Below are 17,763 nucleotides of genomic sequence, written 5' to 3' on the forward strand. Positions count from 1 at the left end.
CATTTCCTCGGCATGATATAGCCAATAATGATAAAAAGTACATATATAAACCACCCAACCCGTGTGAGGCCTAAGCTATATACGAAACATTACTTCTACGAAAACTTCACGTTGTTACTCATTAGGATTTCCATTTAAGATCAGCCGCAATAGGTTTGGTCGTGAAAAATGTTTTGGTTTGGACAAATTCAAAAAGGGATAAATGTGAGTCACGGATTGGGATAATCCTTAATTATCCCTCTCATAATCCTTAATTTTCTCTCTCTCTCTCTCTCTCTCTCTCTCTCTCTCTCTCTCTCTCAGTACATTGCTTGGTGTGTGGAGTGGTGGGATGATCTGCTGCGGTCAGACATTAGTTTCTGCTGCTTTTCTCTTCGCTATTTGTTCCCAAATGATATCCTACATTTATGATCCCGTCTTTCATTGCACGGTCATCGTATAAACTGGTAGACTTTTTAAATAATACTGATGCGAAATGAAAATTATTAAATATAATGTATTCAATCCAAACATCACCAGATGGAAAGTAATGACAAAACAATGGATTCCTCTTGGCAGATCTAATTTGATTTAATCTACTTTTAATTATCTTCATCCTTTCTTTTACCATGTTAAACGCTGTTTAGAGCTCAATTATTAGATAGGCATGCAACTTGCTTGATGGGTTAGATTTATTTAGTCAATATAAGGTACAAGAGTACCGTGAATAGCAAATTATACGCCTGCACCATGTTTGATAGTCCTGAACGTAGATAACTGAAATTTTGTACAGAACAGTTCTTCTTCACAAAGACCTTGATACGGACCTGATAAACTTCCTCACCCCAAATGTAAGTAATCAACAAAGGTTTGTCCAGTTATGGGATACAGAACTAACGCTACTTTGTGGAAACCATTTTTATCCATTCAGTCACAGTGACCTTGAAAATAAATGACCGTTGACCTCCAAATCAAAAAGGGTTATTCCTTACTCCAAGTGCACGCAATCCACAGAAGTAGGTCCATCAAAGTGCTTGAGTTATTGAAAATCTGGCTTATAATGTCATCAGGAAATTCACTATCTACACTCCAGTGACACTGATCCTTCCTACCTTGTTGTCCAAAACAATACTATGCTGCCCAAATGCAAGTCCTGACTTACCGACAGTGTTTGATCGATGGGCTTCTGAAACCGAGTTATCATGCAGAAAACAAAATCACAATTTCAGCTCCAGTTACCTACAACCGTTTGATCTTCCAGCCCTAATGAAGCTGCCTCCACCGATGCTATGATATGTATCAAGCCTGATGAAAATGACATGAAATAAAACTCGATTTATTATTTGAAAATCCAGATCAATTTCCTGTGAACTTCATTAACTACTTTACCTCCATAACGATTGAGACTTCATTCTTCCCATGAGCTAACCACTTACCTAATCACATTAACATTAGGAATTTCTTCGACTACCTCTTGAATTCAGTCCTCCTATAAACTTATAGTGTCCCCGTCATTAGTGTAGTCCAAGGGAAGTAATTCTTGCAGATTACCTCCCCTAACCACACTAAGTGGCACCCCACATAAACGATATAGTTAGTTTAATCTTGAGTACCGTGTTAGACGGAATGATCCTATTGCGGTGAGAGCTCAGAAGGAATTATGGTAATGTGATTGGTTGCATGTTTTTTGAGAAATACAATTTACTAAAAAATTCTATCAAATTTTGTACCCAATCATGTTAATGTTAGAAGAATAGGTAAGATGAAGAGGAAATGCTTAGCATACCTAAAAGTACCTTCTATTTTACTTATATGGGTGAGACTCTCCTAGTTGAAACAAATGAGTAAATGTGTATATATATGTGAAAGGAACTATCCTGCAGGCACCAGAGTTTTACAATAATTACAAATAAATGTTAGTTTTTTTCCCTCTGGCGAATAAAAAAAGTTGATCCTACCAGAGAATGCAGTTGTGTCAGGAGTGACTTGACCTAATGACTGTCTGGACAGCAACCAAGAAACCTATGAGATTCAACTTGTGTTCTTAAGACCATGTTATGCAAAAAGAAAGTGGAAAAAGTCTACTAGGCATGCCAACCCACCAATTCCATTGTCTTTAATTGAGACATTTCACACAAACTTAACACCTCAGACAAAAGTCAACCCTAAGGTTTTGAAACAACTCATATTTCATGAGCCAAAATCTTCATTAGATGTACCTATTCCTATCAGAAATCAAAGCATGCTGACTGGATGACTCCCTTTAGCAAGGACGAGTAGGGTTATGTCCCATTTCCCTGGTTTAGTGGGAAGAAAAGCTTCTGGGGTTCACACTAGGTGTACTTCCAGTGCTTCAGATAGATTCAGAAAGCATGTACTGGATCTTGTAACCTTGCTTCTCTTGAAGGTTCAAACAAAAGCTTGGTCGGCAAATATTATTTTCTAGCTGCCAGTAGACAGAGGTATGTTCTAGGCTATGAAATCCAATTGTATCATTAAAACAACTGAACCATCAGAACAAAACTGTAGGATCCACAGACAGAGCATGGAGCTTACTTACTCTCAATGCGGAAGCTAGGGTTATCATGATGCACATCTTGTATGATAGCCAATTCAGCAACACAGTGGACAAAGGTTTGAATTTATAAGAGTTAAGCCAAATCAAGACCCACAATAGATTCCAATTTAGAAACATGGTCAGGCTGTGATAAATCTCATTTAGTAGCATGTCTGATAGATCTTTATTAACCAATGACAAGTCATCCATGATGTCTTAATGCATCTGAAATCATGGAGCAATATACTCTTTATTTGTTATCAGTCCTAGCTTCATGCTTTTGAATAGAAAAAGGAAGGTGTTATCTAGCTGAGAAATGGAGGCTAACTGTGGTGCAACATCATTTGCACGACACTAGTCACAAAAAACACAATCCTCGTATACCTTTAAAGTGGAGGGCCATCTACCTGATGAGATCCACTTTACAACTGATGACAAAGTTTTAACTGCACAAGCCTGATAGGAGCCATGCATGAATTAGAACTTTTCCCAAACAAGGATGAATGTTTAGCAACTGTGGCTGTTTGAGAAGCTTTGGGGTTGTTAGATTTTCCTGGGCATGTCCGTCATTAAGTCAAGAAGATCGGTGACCCATTACTTGTCCCATCAGGCATGAAATCAGTCACCACTGAGACAGGATGGACGTCTGCAAAGACACCTGTGGAGTCTGAAAAGTTGAAAATGTTTCCTTGCTGTGATAATTTTGTTTTGGAATCTCTCTTTGATGCTACATGCTGGTCAATGTGTTTGGGAGGAAGATGGACAAGGTTTAATCATGCCACCTATTTTGCCCATCAATCAAATGTGTACAGCAAATGACTTAGGATATACTAAATTATCATTTATGCACCCATTTGTTACTCATGTCATATGTAAAAATGTTTATTGCAGTTTATGTATGTATGTGTGTGTGTGTGTGTGTGTGTATGTATGTATGTATGTATTTACTTATGGCAAGAAATATTTTGGTGAAATTTAGCTGCAAAAATTCTAAGTGTAATAAAGTCAGTAGTGGGATGGAGAAAATAAAAATGCCAATAGCAACATTTTTCAAACTTTACTAAATCTCTTTTCAAATATGAAAGAAAATGAAAAACATTTCAACAAGAAAACAGTAACAAAACTATCTCATATGAGCCAATTACATAACAAATGAAATATTTAACTAGTGAACATTGGTATAAATGGTATATCCAGTAAAATCGTACCTCACTATAACACTCTTCTGTATACTGCCACTCCTCCTTTAACATAGATATGGTCATGAAGCCATGATAACAAATTATTCACATCATCAGACACTGCATTTCTGTATTTGAAAGCAACCATTAAGACATAGCCATATATTTGAATATTTCTCAATACTGGCTCCCTCCCAAGTAACATGGGTCACTTATATGGCTCTCATGAAAAGTGTTAAAAAGAGGGAGAACTGTGCATCTCAACCTCCATTTGAATCATTTCATGACAGTATCATGATGACAAATAAGCTTCAGCCAGTCTAGGCTCTCAAAACTTCAGGCAATTACCCTATATACTTCCTTATTAGCCAGTTCAACAGCAAATATAGATTTGCTGTTTCATAATGTGCCATCAGATCAGGGTCAATATTGTTTGTTCTACTGCTTACTAGTAACAAACTGCATAGACCCAGATCTGCCTTTGCATTATGCAACAGATCTAGGTCTATGCAATTTTAAGTTGTACCCATCGTATAAGCATATATCATAACAGAATGCATCATCTTCAGCTTTGTTTTCAAATCCTAAAAAAAAGGCATGCCAAGTATAAATATTTTTTCCTTATGAGTTATGGTAGTATTCAAGCTGGATAAAGACACTGAAACTTTCAGCATTGTAGACATTTATTTGTAATCTTCCAATTGATCAGAAAATATGATTAAAGGAAGACTGCTTCTGGCCGAGGACCAGTTTTCACCACATACCAATTGTTGCAGATGGACTAATATCACATGAACGGGTGAAAATATTTACCTGTTTTTAAATATTTACTCATTATGCATATCTTTAACAGATCATTCTGCAAGGTACTTCCAAATATAGGCATAATAGGTAGAAGTTTGCAAGATATTAGCAATATAACAGTCATATGTCAACAATTAGTATGCAGCAAAGAACTGGTTCTTTACCAGTACAGAGCAAATTGAAGTAATAGCATTCAGGTCCGTTAATAGATATATGGAGTTTTTAATTGAACTGAAACAAATCCAACACTGATATTCAAAAAAGCAAAAAAAATTAATATTAATATTTAATATTAATATTATTTATTTTCAAGTCACAGTTTACCCATGCTCCAGTGTCAAGATATTCCACAATACATGCAAAGTTCAAACTCCTTCAACTTAAATGCCCAAAACAATCTATGGATCCATTATACTGCTAAACTGATTCTTGCAAAATAAATTGACCTTAGGATTGCATTCTAAAACAAAATATATTTAATTAAAATGAATTATGATTGTAAATGAAACTGAATTAAAATTCTGTGTTTGTAAAGTATGTATTCCTGTGCTTTCCCATTTTGACTTAAAACTCTAAGTTTGGTCTTCCGGAGTCGACTCCAGTGGATAAGGACTGCCCCAGGAGTAAATGTCAGATGGGTATATGCATACATTTTTCATACCCAGTAAGTATGTATATGGTGACAGGGTGGGGATCTTTTAGGGTTTTCAATCTAAGTCCCTAGTGGCAAGAAATGAGTGTATGATTTAGAGTTTTTACCAGCTTGAACAATTTTTGAAGTCATATCACTACAATGTCTGCAGTTTAAAGTGATGTCAAGCACTGAGGCATCATGCTGCAGACATGTATCATCATGTCCCACCTAGTCATATTATCCTGACACCAGGCCGACTAGTCCTAACACTAATCTCTTAATGCTGAGCACCAAGGCAGCTGCAAGTACCATTTTATAAATCTTTGGTATGACTCAGATGCAATTCAAACCCATGACCTCCTGCATCTGAGGCAGATGCTCTAACCACTTTGTCCACCAGAGCAATTATGTAACGATTGATATGCTGGGCCAATTTCAATTTTACCCGTATAAATTTGTATTTTCTGTAGGTGTAAATATGGTTACAGTTTTCTAGCCTCAACAAAGTTTTGACCGGAAAAGATGGGGTGGGGGGAGGGGCAAAGATGGGTCCTAGTGTCAAAGACATTTACATGCAGACATTTATTTTATCATGCCCACTAAGTGCATATATGGTTATAAGTTGGGTAACTCAACAGTTTCTTGATAATGAACTTGGGAAGAGGCCAATGTGGGTAGGGATGGACCTCTGGAATAATGTCAGCTACATGTATAAAATTTGTCTTTTCATGCCCAGCAAGTGTATAATCAAACTGTCCTAACTGTCAGAGTTCAGTGATGACTTGGTCACAATGGCCATTCTGATTTTTCCCTGGCAAATATCCTATATAAATATCATGTAATCAGTGGTCACCTGTCTTCTGCAGAGTGGCCATGTGTTTCTTAACCAAGCATTGGTTTCACCCTGCCTTCTGCAGTCATTGGAAGAAATCTGCAGTGACCAATCCAGTACACAAATTACAATTCCTCTCTTTGATGAGCAAGGCATTGTATATATAAAGGTATATACTACAGGAATCAATAGCCACAGGAAGCTTCTTTTATTTCCTAATCATTCAAGGTCTCATAAAAGCTGACTGTTTTTTTTAAAAATCTCAATGAGTTTGAGCAATTGCTTAATCAACTGTTTGAAATGTGAATACCGGTTTTCATGCCTAATTACACCAGCTGGAAAAACCAGAAGTCAGTCCTGTGTTTACCAATCATAGGAAAAGTTTGGATGTGAATTGTTAAAAATGGGTCAAAACTTCGACACATGTGGTAATGACGTAGGAGAATCTGTGATGATAAATGTACATCAGGAATTAGAGTATAGAGTAATCTTGTGTAGAATTTTTTATTTTTTTTTATATTTTTGTTTTGCTAAGAGCTACATTAAATACATGCATCTTGATAACATACTACTACTGCTAATAATAATACATGCAAAATAACAATAATGCTAATGTTGTTTGGTGCATGGTACATGCATTTGTCATGATAAAAGTTTTAGAGCTGAACCTGCCTTCAGAGGCTGCCTGTTTTCAAAGGCTGCCCTGGCCTTTACCCATGAGTGGCTGCTGTTGACATGTTTGACTCTATATTGTTATTGGGTATGATTTCAATCATTTCTATGCTATGATCCTGTGGCCAACTTTTTAGGGGTAAGATAAACCCCAAAACATCACCCTGGTATCTCAATGTGTCCAGTGTGACATGTGCTGGCTCTTCAGTTAGTGATCACATACACAAATTCTCTGACATGTGAGACAGACAGCTTGGAAGGTATTTGAATTTTAAGTAAAGTCACCCAACTTCTAAAACCATCACCAGGGACAAGGTCAAAATTGCAAACTTTTTAAGTGTTAGTACAATCTACACCAAAGTAAAACATAAAAAGGTTTCAAGGCAATAGTGGCTGCAATTTGTTATAGTTAACTCATGCCAAAAATGTGTACATATGACCCAACACCACCCAAAATAAATTCAAGAAAACAAAATATGAAACTTGTACTCACATGAATTTTAATAAATTTTCTTGTGCCCTTATATATAAAAAACACAAAAAAATATCTTTAAGTCTGGATACAGAATTTCAACAAAACACTACTTAAACCTTAAAAAGTTAGGACACACCTGATTAGGCAATGCTATTCCCTAGAATATACTGGCTGTCATGTATAGCCTATGGCATTAAACCCATAAAATCAAATCAAACCAGATACGATCTTGATGGAAACACTAACAAAGCAAGAAACTGGTGTATCAAAGGACAATGAAGCTTGCCTGCATATATATATTAACCTAATAAAAGGTGTACATTTGGTAGCACTAGATCTGCAGTCAAATATGAAATGAAGGCTCCTCTGCACTTAGTGCAAGCCAGACACGTTTGTTATAAAATTTTGAAAGCTTCCAGAAGAAACAAAAGGGTGCAGAAGTTTACTGCATTTCGGTATATTCTAGATAATAAAATCCAGTTCTACATACAAATGAAGAATTTAAATAAGATCTAAACTTGGACGGCATTCTTTATACACAAAGAAAACAACAAGAAAAAGAAGATATATAAACAATAACATGACATTTCTGAGAACTGTATAGTACATAATATGAGATATCTATAGTATATGAGAAATCTATAGTATATGAGAAATCTACAGTATATGAGAAATCCATAGTATATAATATGAGATATCTATAGTATATAATATTAGAAATCTATAGTATATGAGAAATCTACAGTATATGAAAAATCTACAGTATATGAGAAATCCATGAGAAATCGATAAAACCAAGCTTTAAAATAATACTGCACAAGTACTTTCAATTGTGGCATGTTGCTTTTCAAAACTGCCAACTAAGATTGTGTGAAATTTTATATATTAAATGCAAAATACTCGAGTGAAATAATATACTAACAATAAATAAACAATGTCATTACACTAATGACACTGCCAAAGAAGAACAGCACAACTTCTGTCTATATACACAACAAAAACAAAAACAAAAAATAACAAAAAGTCTTCATGTTGAAATCAAAACATGTTTATTGGGCGGACTGATCTAAAGGTTTTATTGGTACATTTCAAGTATAATTTCCCAGTAACCACCAACATTTGCTTACTCAGATACTGGATAAAATTTGTATGACTTAGAAGCCTGTAAACAATATAAAGTGAGTTCCAATCAAGTCATCTGTGTTTTCTGTGAGGTAGAAGTCTCATTAGTAAAGTGTAGACTTCAGAGTTCTGCTGGCTTCCACAATTAAAAATTATAATTATCATTACATTGCATGCCCACCCCATGTTTAATAGTGTTCTATGCACTCACTAGTAATGGCATGGCCAACTGCCCACCCCATGTTTAACAGTCTTCTATGCAGTCACTAGTAATGGCATGGCCAACTGCCCACCCCATGTTTAACAGTCTTCTATGCAGTCACTAGTAATGGCATGGCCAACTGCCCACCCCATGTTTAATAGTCTTCTATGCAGGCACTAGTTGTTGTTGTTGTGGGGGTTAACGCCATTTTTCAGCACACAATAGGCTATGCTTGGTGGCCAGTATTAATGGCAGGCACTAGTAATGGCATGGCCAACTGGAGATTACTGAACAATAGGTCTCAGTGACCTTGACATTGATCAAGGTATGTGGTCTTGAACTAAACTTACAGCACTGAAAAAACGTTGCTTTCTTATTAGATTTTAGAGACCTTGGGATTTAACCTTTAGACTTCCAAATCTATATGCCTCATTCTTAACTTAAGCACAAGCCATCCAAAGCTTGGTCATGTAACTCTCTGTACAACAAGTTATTGTGCAAAACCTATTTTTCCTGGAGTCACAATGATCTTAACCTCTGATCACAAAGTCAACAGGCTTCTTTCTTAGTTTAAGAGTAAGCAATCCACAAACTTTGGTGAAGATACAGTTGACAGCTGAAACTTTGTACAGAAACCATTTATCAGTTTTCAGCCAATGACCTTGACTTTTGACTCAAATTCAATTGGATTCTTCCATTCTCCAAGTGCAAACTATCTATAACATCTTGTAGAACTAAAGTTACTATGTTGAAACCATTTTTCTATTTATCAGTGACCTCCACTTTGGATCTTTTGACCCCAAAATCAATACCATATATAATCACTAATAAGTCAACATTTTATTACAGAAAATATGATTTATTCAGATTCAAAGACAACTTATAAGCACAGCATAATTTTTTGTTTGATAATCTAGGGGTAATATTGTAAACTATAGATGTTTGAAGTATGTACAAATACGATCAATTCAAATAGTTTTATGATTTCATGTCACTGTTCCCATTCAGACATATTAATCTGCTTGCACTGTGTTTATCAATTTCATGACACAATACGTGTTATCTACAGTTATCTGGATTGTAATAACTGGAAAATATTGCCAGTAAATTAAATATTATTACTGCAAAGGGAAGTCTCTGTCATTACTGTTTACCATGGTTGTTTCAAGAAAGTATATTGCTTCTATTTTCGTACAAGTTCGAACAACCCATATTTGTATCATATTTTGTATTTTGCTGTTTAATTTCTGTTTGTGTTTGATGCAATATATGTATCCATTTGATTTTTATTTTCCTGTTCAATAAACCAGATCTAATTCCCAAGTAATATTTTCCAAGTTATCTGCCTGTGCATTTGGACCAATAAGCCCTTGGCTTGTAAAGGCAGCAATGACTTTGTTTTCAAGTTGACAATCAAGTCATGAATTTGATACTTGTTCAATGCGAAGTAGTCTCAAACAAAATCCTGTGTGCGACTGACTTCAATCCCTTAGACTCTTTGTTGTCTCAGATGACAATCCTTTGATCAGGCCGGGCATTTGATACATGTTCAGTGCCAAGTAACAGGGTGGTTATTAGAACTCACTGTGATCTTGATGCACAACTACACCATACAGTTGCATTCTTTAACAGAGTTCACAGACTATGATCAAAGGGTCACAGAGTCCAAGCTCAGTCTCCATATGACAGAAAAGACAAAGAATCAGAGTCAGACAATATTTGCCTTGAGTAGACGACAATGGAAGATTTCAGAACTTCATTTAGTCACTCAGACAGTGAGGATGAATTCTTGGACTTTGTACCACATTACATCAGACAGTGACATTTATAGCATACCGTGAATCACGTAGTGTGGACTTGGCTTTCAATGCTTATTTGTAAGATGAGACTTTCAAATGCTTATTTGTACGAATGCTTATTTGTAAGAAGTTGAATTTAAATACTGTGGGATACTGCAAATCGGATCATAGTGGGCTATTTTTATACCAGCATGTGACAAAGAATAGAATTCATGGATCTATCATATAAATGGATTTCAAGTGTCAAGCATTAGGGATTTCTATGGATTTTGTAACACAAAGATGGTCAAAATTTAAATCGTCTATTTATTTGCGATATATTCCACTCAATAATATAACTGTATTTTACACTGTCTGTCCTTCTGGTTTTGTCTTATTTCTCCTATTCATTCATCCATCCAGTTTGGCTTGTTTATTTATCCAAAGTACAGCTATGACTCACTCATGACAAATTATCCCTTTAGACAGCTTATAGGATGGTAAAAAATAAATTAGCTTTCTGCAGCACTTTTAAAAAAAGGTGGTGGGGGGTTAACTTACAAACAAATATATATAGTGGTCTTCTTCCTTACTCCCAGTGCAAGCCATAAAAAAGTTTGGTGACAGTTTGATTGCATAAAAACAAAGTTGCTGTGCGGAATGAAAAAGGCAACATAGATGTTGCAACCTTATACATTCCACCTTTTGGCAAGCATATCACGATCTGTTGTGAGCTTCAGACAGCCAACAGTGACCGGATCTGAGTTCATAAATAAAAGTAAAATACATAATAAATATCTTATATATGCTAAAACAATGTGGAACAGATTTTCACTCATAAATATGAGGTATATCACAAGAAAGGAATGTAATAAATATTTAACTATTGTTATTTTTTCATTTAGAATTAAAACAAAAGCTTAAAAACCATACAAAAATCTTATGCATGAGAGTTTTTCAAAAGACACGAGATGAAGTGTAAAAACTGATCAATTTTCCAACATTAAGCAGGCAGATATAAGCACTACCTGAAAAACTGATCACTGTGATCAAACTGTCACATGAATAGTTTTGACAAAATCTGTATTCTCCTGAATGTGCCATGATAATATGATTTTGTAAAATCAACTCTTACTGCGCAACTACAGATTTAATCATTACACTGTGACATCATTATTATGACATCACATTTTACGTGTTTTGTAGCACTTTAATTTCTGGCAAGACTGGGACATAAAATGATATGGCTGTAACTGCTGTGTCTTATTAAGTAATAAAAATAGATAAATGCTTCTAGTTTTGATAACTACAGTTATAATCCTATGCAGGAACCCCATGTGGTTGAGAGGTCAAAAGTGTTCACCTTACCAATCACTGCCATCTTGCCTTTGTCCACATGGGGTGAAATCTCAAGCTCAGCCAATATGGGTATATGAGAAAGCTTGCCAGTAGCTTACCATGGGTAGGTGGTTCTTACTGGGGTTTCTCCCCGTTCTGCCTCCACCAGCTATACTGGGTGCCATGTATCACATGCTGAAAAAAGGCAATAAATATAAAACAACCTCATCAATAACAATCCTGTGCAACAAATTATAAAGTCAACATAAAGAAAGAAAAAATCCTCAGGAAATAACTAACAATTTAAAATCTGCCCTACATAGGCAATAACGTCTTGGAAAACTAATCTAAATAATTGTGACATACTGAAAACAATTCACTAACTAACATACCCTTTTCTTTGTAAAACTGATAAGGAGGTCATTATCTTTAACCTATTCTAGTTTTATGATTTTCAAAATATTTATTCAGTTCTTTTATGGATAATTACTGACAGGGTACTTCTTCCCATATTTTTTGACATACTGTAGCATCTGAAATTTTCAATAGGGACCAAATTTTGTTATTTGCATTGGTGCCCCTAACCAGTGAATTAAAAAACCCAATGAAAAAATAGCCATGATTGATGATGCCCCCTCCCCTTTTCTTCCTGTGTTTCATTCCATGCTATTAACAAAGCTACTATTACTTAATAGTATTTGATATATTTATGTCAGTACTTAAGTTGGATAATAAACTATTACCTTGTACATGTATTTGTTTTATTTAAACCCTTTAAAACAAACATTTAAAAGCATTTTATATTGTTCTAAAACATGCATAGTTATATGTTATCCAGTAACTGTAACTTCGACCCTCTGCCTTAAAACAATATGTCCGATTAGTAAGGATAGAGAGAAAGTGAGGTATTCAAACACTGGCTAAAATAAAAATGAAAGATGAATATAAAAAAATATACTTGCATGCTTTAGATGAAAATTAAATTTAAAACTTATTCAAATATATCCATCTTCACACCCTGGTGGTATCAGTGTCCTTTGGTGTTCAGAACTCCAATGAAAACACTGGGTAAGTGACTGATCTTGACAGGTGTTTTATTTGTGTTCATAGAGGTGGTAGTATTGTTCTGGTGTTTTGGTCTGTGTTTTCTTCCATTAATATGATCCACTTGGATGAAAACACAGTTTAAGTATTGAATTTCTTTTGTACTTATAAATGTGGTAATACTGTTGTAAACATCCAACTGACCACCATTTGCATGTGCATATTTGTATTCTTAATTTTGGGTATCTGTAGAAGTTAACTCATGAAATTAAATAGCTACTAATATGCAAACTTTGACAAGTAAAACCACAAATTGAAGTACCCATGGAAATGTTTTGGTTTTTTTAACCACTGCCCCCTGCCCCAAAAATGATACTACAGTATTAACTTGCTATTTTGGATTATTCAACTAAATGTAGTGCAAGAAAATACACACAAATATATAATTTTCTTTTACCTTTTCAAATGCTTGGACCTTCAGCTATATAAAAATAATCATTTTCTTTTAAAAAGTTAAATACTCAAACATTCCACTGGTGATCATCCTTACATGCAGAGTAAAATAGTTTCAACGTAGTGGAGCACAAAAATGGTCTAAAACTTAACATGACTATCATTACCAGAGCTGCCAACCCTCCAGACTCGCACTTAGTAAAAAGTGGGATAAAAATTAGTGAATTTTGAATGCAATTAGTGAAAAATTATATCATGACACTAACTCCATCCACTTCAACTGTCAGTACTGCATTATACGAAAATCCCTAAATAAAAATAAAACATTATTTACACCGATTACATGTACTACTTTATTTGCAGCCAAATTTACTGATATACACAAACTTCACGCTATATGTCATGATATGATGTTGTGGCAGATTTGAACTTTCTCAATCAGGCTATGGTAAATTTGTTTTCAAAACAGTTCAGGCTTCTTGCCAGCTGGTTAATGTTGGTGACTAAAATTGTTGCAAATTTTCAGCACCTAAGGAGGCACTAAAGTTTGTCTTATTTTTCCTCACAATATGAAATAATCTTTGACTGTCACTGTTGCTGATCTCCAACTGAGAAAGACAGGTTATGTTCAAAAAGAAATTTCACAAACAATGCTTCAACATTGGTAGCATGCAGGACTTGAGCAGGTGGCTTAAAGTACTCCAAAACTGAAATCTGCTGGGGGTGCTATAGCAGTGTGATTTTTCACATCATTCTGCCACATGCCCACAGGTGCTCGTATCGTTGCTTACAATTTACGTCATACATGTACTATATAATATTTCTACAAGGTACATGTATGACAGGCAAATTTTAAGCAACAATATCAGCCCTTGTGCACATTCCCAATGGTAAAATTCGTGGCACACTACTGTGTGAAATGTATAATGTACATTGATGTTTGATGGCTGAATGCCTGGCCAAATTTTGGTGTACTCCAATATATACTTCACTTTTTGTGGAATATAAATATTTTTCCTTGGAAGTGAAAACATTTTAACTGCAGTGTAGCTTAGTTACGAAATGGTATTAATCCAGAAGATGAAACGTCAAATGGTGAACGATTAGTAGTGTTAGCGCATGCGTGGAAAACTGTGAACTTGAGCAAATTATGATATATGCTAATCTTTCAATCTCAAAACTTCCAACACTCAAAAAAGCTGTCTTCATGTAGTTTCCCAACCTATATGTGCTTTTTGCTACCAATGTGCATCCTCACATCGTCTCTGTCACCATGCCCAATGCTTAAATTTGTGACACAGTGTGCAAAAAGCATGATGTATATTGGTATTTGATGGCTGAATGCACAGTCCAGTTTTGGTATATTCCAAACTAAACTTGACTTTTTGTGCAATACATTTCTATTTCCTTGGTGGTGATAACAATTTCAAGATGTGATGCCAAATGGTAATTCAAATCAGTGTTGGCGGTGCATATGAGGAGAAAATTTCTGGTTAGGCCCTGGTTTCTTTCAAAAGCATTTGTAAAATTACTCATATATATATATATATATATATATTAAAATACGCTAAAATGTGTGATACCGGGCCAACTGTACGAATCAGCTATAGTTCCACCTAATATCGCGACTAGCAGTACCGGTCCATTCAGGCAACTGCCAATTCCACGAACAGCACTTAACATGAAAATTTAAAATAAATTGAGAACTGGGGAATTAGTGGATCTGTGAATCGCTGTATCCAAAATCATGAGGGTTGGCAGCTAAGCATTACCATCCCCCATCCTGACAATTGCTTTTGTTTTAGAACCAAAGGATAAAATACAAGTTTAATCTGATGCAAATAGTATCTTTTTCTTAATTACCATATATTGTAGCAAATAAGTCGAGCACAACCACAAACTGCACAGACCCAACAGAATGCTCCAGCAGATCACGGTCTATGCTGTTTGCAGTTTGACTGAACTTATAATGAGTATGCACAGTAATTTGAATTATGCATAAATTATAAGTTTAGCTATTTAAAAACAACAACAAAATTTAGATTAAAATTTTGACCAAAAATTAAATCATTTTTGAAAAATCTCTGAACTGGAGAAATTAAAAAAGCATGTTTAGTAGTGATGCTGTTTTATAATCAATATTACCATGCCAATCTTCAGCTGTCATGTAAATATACAGTACATACAAAGTGCAATGACAATATATTGAGTGTAGTTCAGTGAATTATGCCTGTGAAATCTTGTCTCTAGTTTATTTCTCTCACCAGGTGTAATTTTCAATCAACTGGCTTTTACAATGAATTCTACATGGTCAGTTTGTGGGTTAATTTTACAGCCCTCAGGGATTTATTGCATTTGTTAACATCATGGGTTGTAATTCAGTTAAGTCTATTACCCAACAGAGTAGTGCAAGTTAGACCAGATTCAACCTGTAAATCCTGAAGATTTCAGTGTAGTGGGGTGTACTTCATTGATACTACAGTCAGGAGTGAAAGGTGGTGAATTCATTTTGTGTATACTTAACTACACAAGATCTAAAAATGGAAGCCCGTTTTTAAAAGACAAAAATCATTAAATGTAGCGTTACATATGCAATGCCGGCAACCCACCCATGTACCTTGATATCTGATCTTTTACCCTAATCTCTAGGGATCCTCTCATTTGATACTGTTTGCAGTTTTTGCTATGGAGACCGTAAATCTCAGGAATTCAGATGAATTCAAAATTCTCCCAAATCCTGTTGCAATACGAAAAATAAATCCAAGATAGCTTCTTTTACAGTTTCTAATAAAACTAAAATTCTATCACTATCTTATACTTAACCTGAGGTCTAAGGTCTGTGAAATTTTTTCTTATGCATTTTTATTACAAAGGACAAACATGTATAGATGAAAAGATATGCATCCTTCTGGTCATAAATTCATGCAATGGGGAAAAAAATTAAGTGAAAAAGGTTCATAAAGATAAGAAAAATTACCGCTTATAGGTAACAGTGTATTGATGAAGAAACCATCGATCTAAAGGAAGTCAAAGTGCTTACTACATCATATCCAAGTCATGGAAGATGTACAAAGCAGAAGAGGGAGTCAAATGCAACACCTTGAAGTAGAATGGGGTCTGAAAAGCAAAGCCAAGACCACCAAGCAGTATAGTGTCCTAGTAAATGTGCTATCAACATGGCTGAGAGCCAAGGAAGCAAAAGTGAGGGTTTTTCATCTTTTGTAACATGTTAAAATTTCCATTAAACAAAACAGAGAAGAGCTACAGTAAACCATGTTTTGTAGGAAAAGAAACACATTCAACTTTATGAACACTTGCACCAGCATGACCTATGGTTATTCATACATCATTTTTATGTCATATTCATGCAACAACTGCTTTTCATCCAAAGAGTTGGGACTCTGTAACTCTAAACTTTGCTACCAAACTTTGGAAATACTATGTTGATAATGAAAAAACTATTATAACATTATAAACTAAAACTTCAAAACAAAGCCAAAACAAGGCTGTCAGGTTGCACTTCTTATTTCTCGCATTGCTCCTGCCACCCATTTACAGGAGTCCTCTGCAATATCTGCTGGGAAGAGACAAATCTCGTTGTCAAGGGAGCTAACTGCCTGGAGCTGTGGTGTCTCCTTGACACTGCTCTGGAATGATTTAAAGTATTTACTCATCTGACATTTTTCAGAGCTGTCCACAAACACAATGGATTTTGTTTTTCTCTGCAAGAAAAGGAAATGAAAAAATTCAAAAGTTAAGAATACTAGAGGAATGGTAAGCAGTTAGCTCAACTACATATACCCCTGATTCTCTTGCACCCCAACCCTATATGATGAGTTGAGTATCCAGTAACGAAAAGGGCATATTTCTTGTGAAAATAATGCATGAATAATGACTGGTCAGCATGCAGATCTGATGATGATGACCATAATATATACTAAGCTATATAGCAATGCACTAAAAACTGCAAAATTCTGTCACACACTGCACCAAGCTGTAAGTCAAAACAGACTCTTTAAAAAATCAAATGAGCACAAAGAGTTTTTAAAACTTTAATATGTACCATGTTTCACAGAAATCCATAAAAATGCTACCAGCTACCTTCACAAGATTCGGTCTTAAACTGCATGAAGCTACAAGACAAAAAGAGCAATAACTTAAAACTAATAAAAACTGTGACAGCAAAGTGATTTGTCAAATCGAGTATCTTCAAAAGGTGACTATATTTACCAGGTTTTATGGTAATCCATACAAAATTGTGTGACTGGTTGCAATCACAAATTTGTGTAATACACTTTATTAACCCACAAAGCAAAAGGGGCAATAACACTAAAGAATAATTGCAAGAGCAAAGTGATCTGTTGATGCCCCTATCTGCAGATGATAACCATAATATTTACCAATTTTCATGGCAACTCATCAGAAACTCTGGGACTAGTGCTTTTGAGACTGCATTATACACAGCATTAAGCAACATTACAAAAAGGCCATTAATGCTAAGAATAAGAGTCCCTCAAAAAGAGAATGTCCAGGAATTAATGAGAAGATAGCTTCTTCTTTTTAATTGTCAAGTGTTAAAACGTCTCAAATATTCTTAACCTATAACAAGCTTTTCAAATTGGTCACTGTGGTGGCCATATTCATTGTCAAATCTGTACCAGTTTCATTTAGGACCAACCAGAAATCTTTTGA

General features: G+C 35.1%; 1 protein-coding gene across 1 annotated transcript in view; it reads right to left on the reverse strand.

Moving 5' to 3' along the window:
• Positions 1-3,578: 3,578 nt before the first annotated feature.
• The window catches only part of LOC149787760 (uncharacterized), a 73,081-nt gene continuing 58,896 nt past the window's right edge, over positions 3,579-17,763 (reverse strand). The window contains exon 8 of the mRNA XM_089973950.1: positions 3,579-16,793. Coding sequence (XP_089830076.1) covers positions 16,581-16,793 — 213 coding nt within the window. The 3' untranslated portion in view covers positions 3,579-16,580. The remainder of the gene's footprint in view (positions 16,794-17,763) is intronic.

Source organism: Sinohyriopsis cumingii, chromosome 11 (genome assembly GCF_028554795.1).
Source record: "Sinohyriopsis cumingii isolate HCF-2022 chromosome 11, ASM2855479v2, whole genome shotgun sequence".
Lineage (NCBI taxonomy): Eukaryota > Metazoa > Mollusca > Bivalvia > Unionida > Unionidae > Sinohyriopsis > Sinohyriopsis cumingii.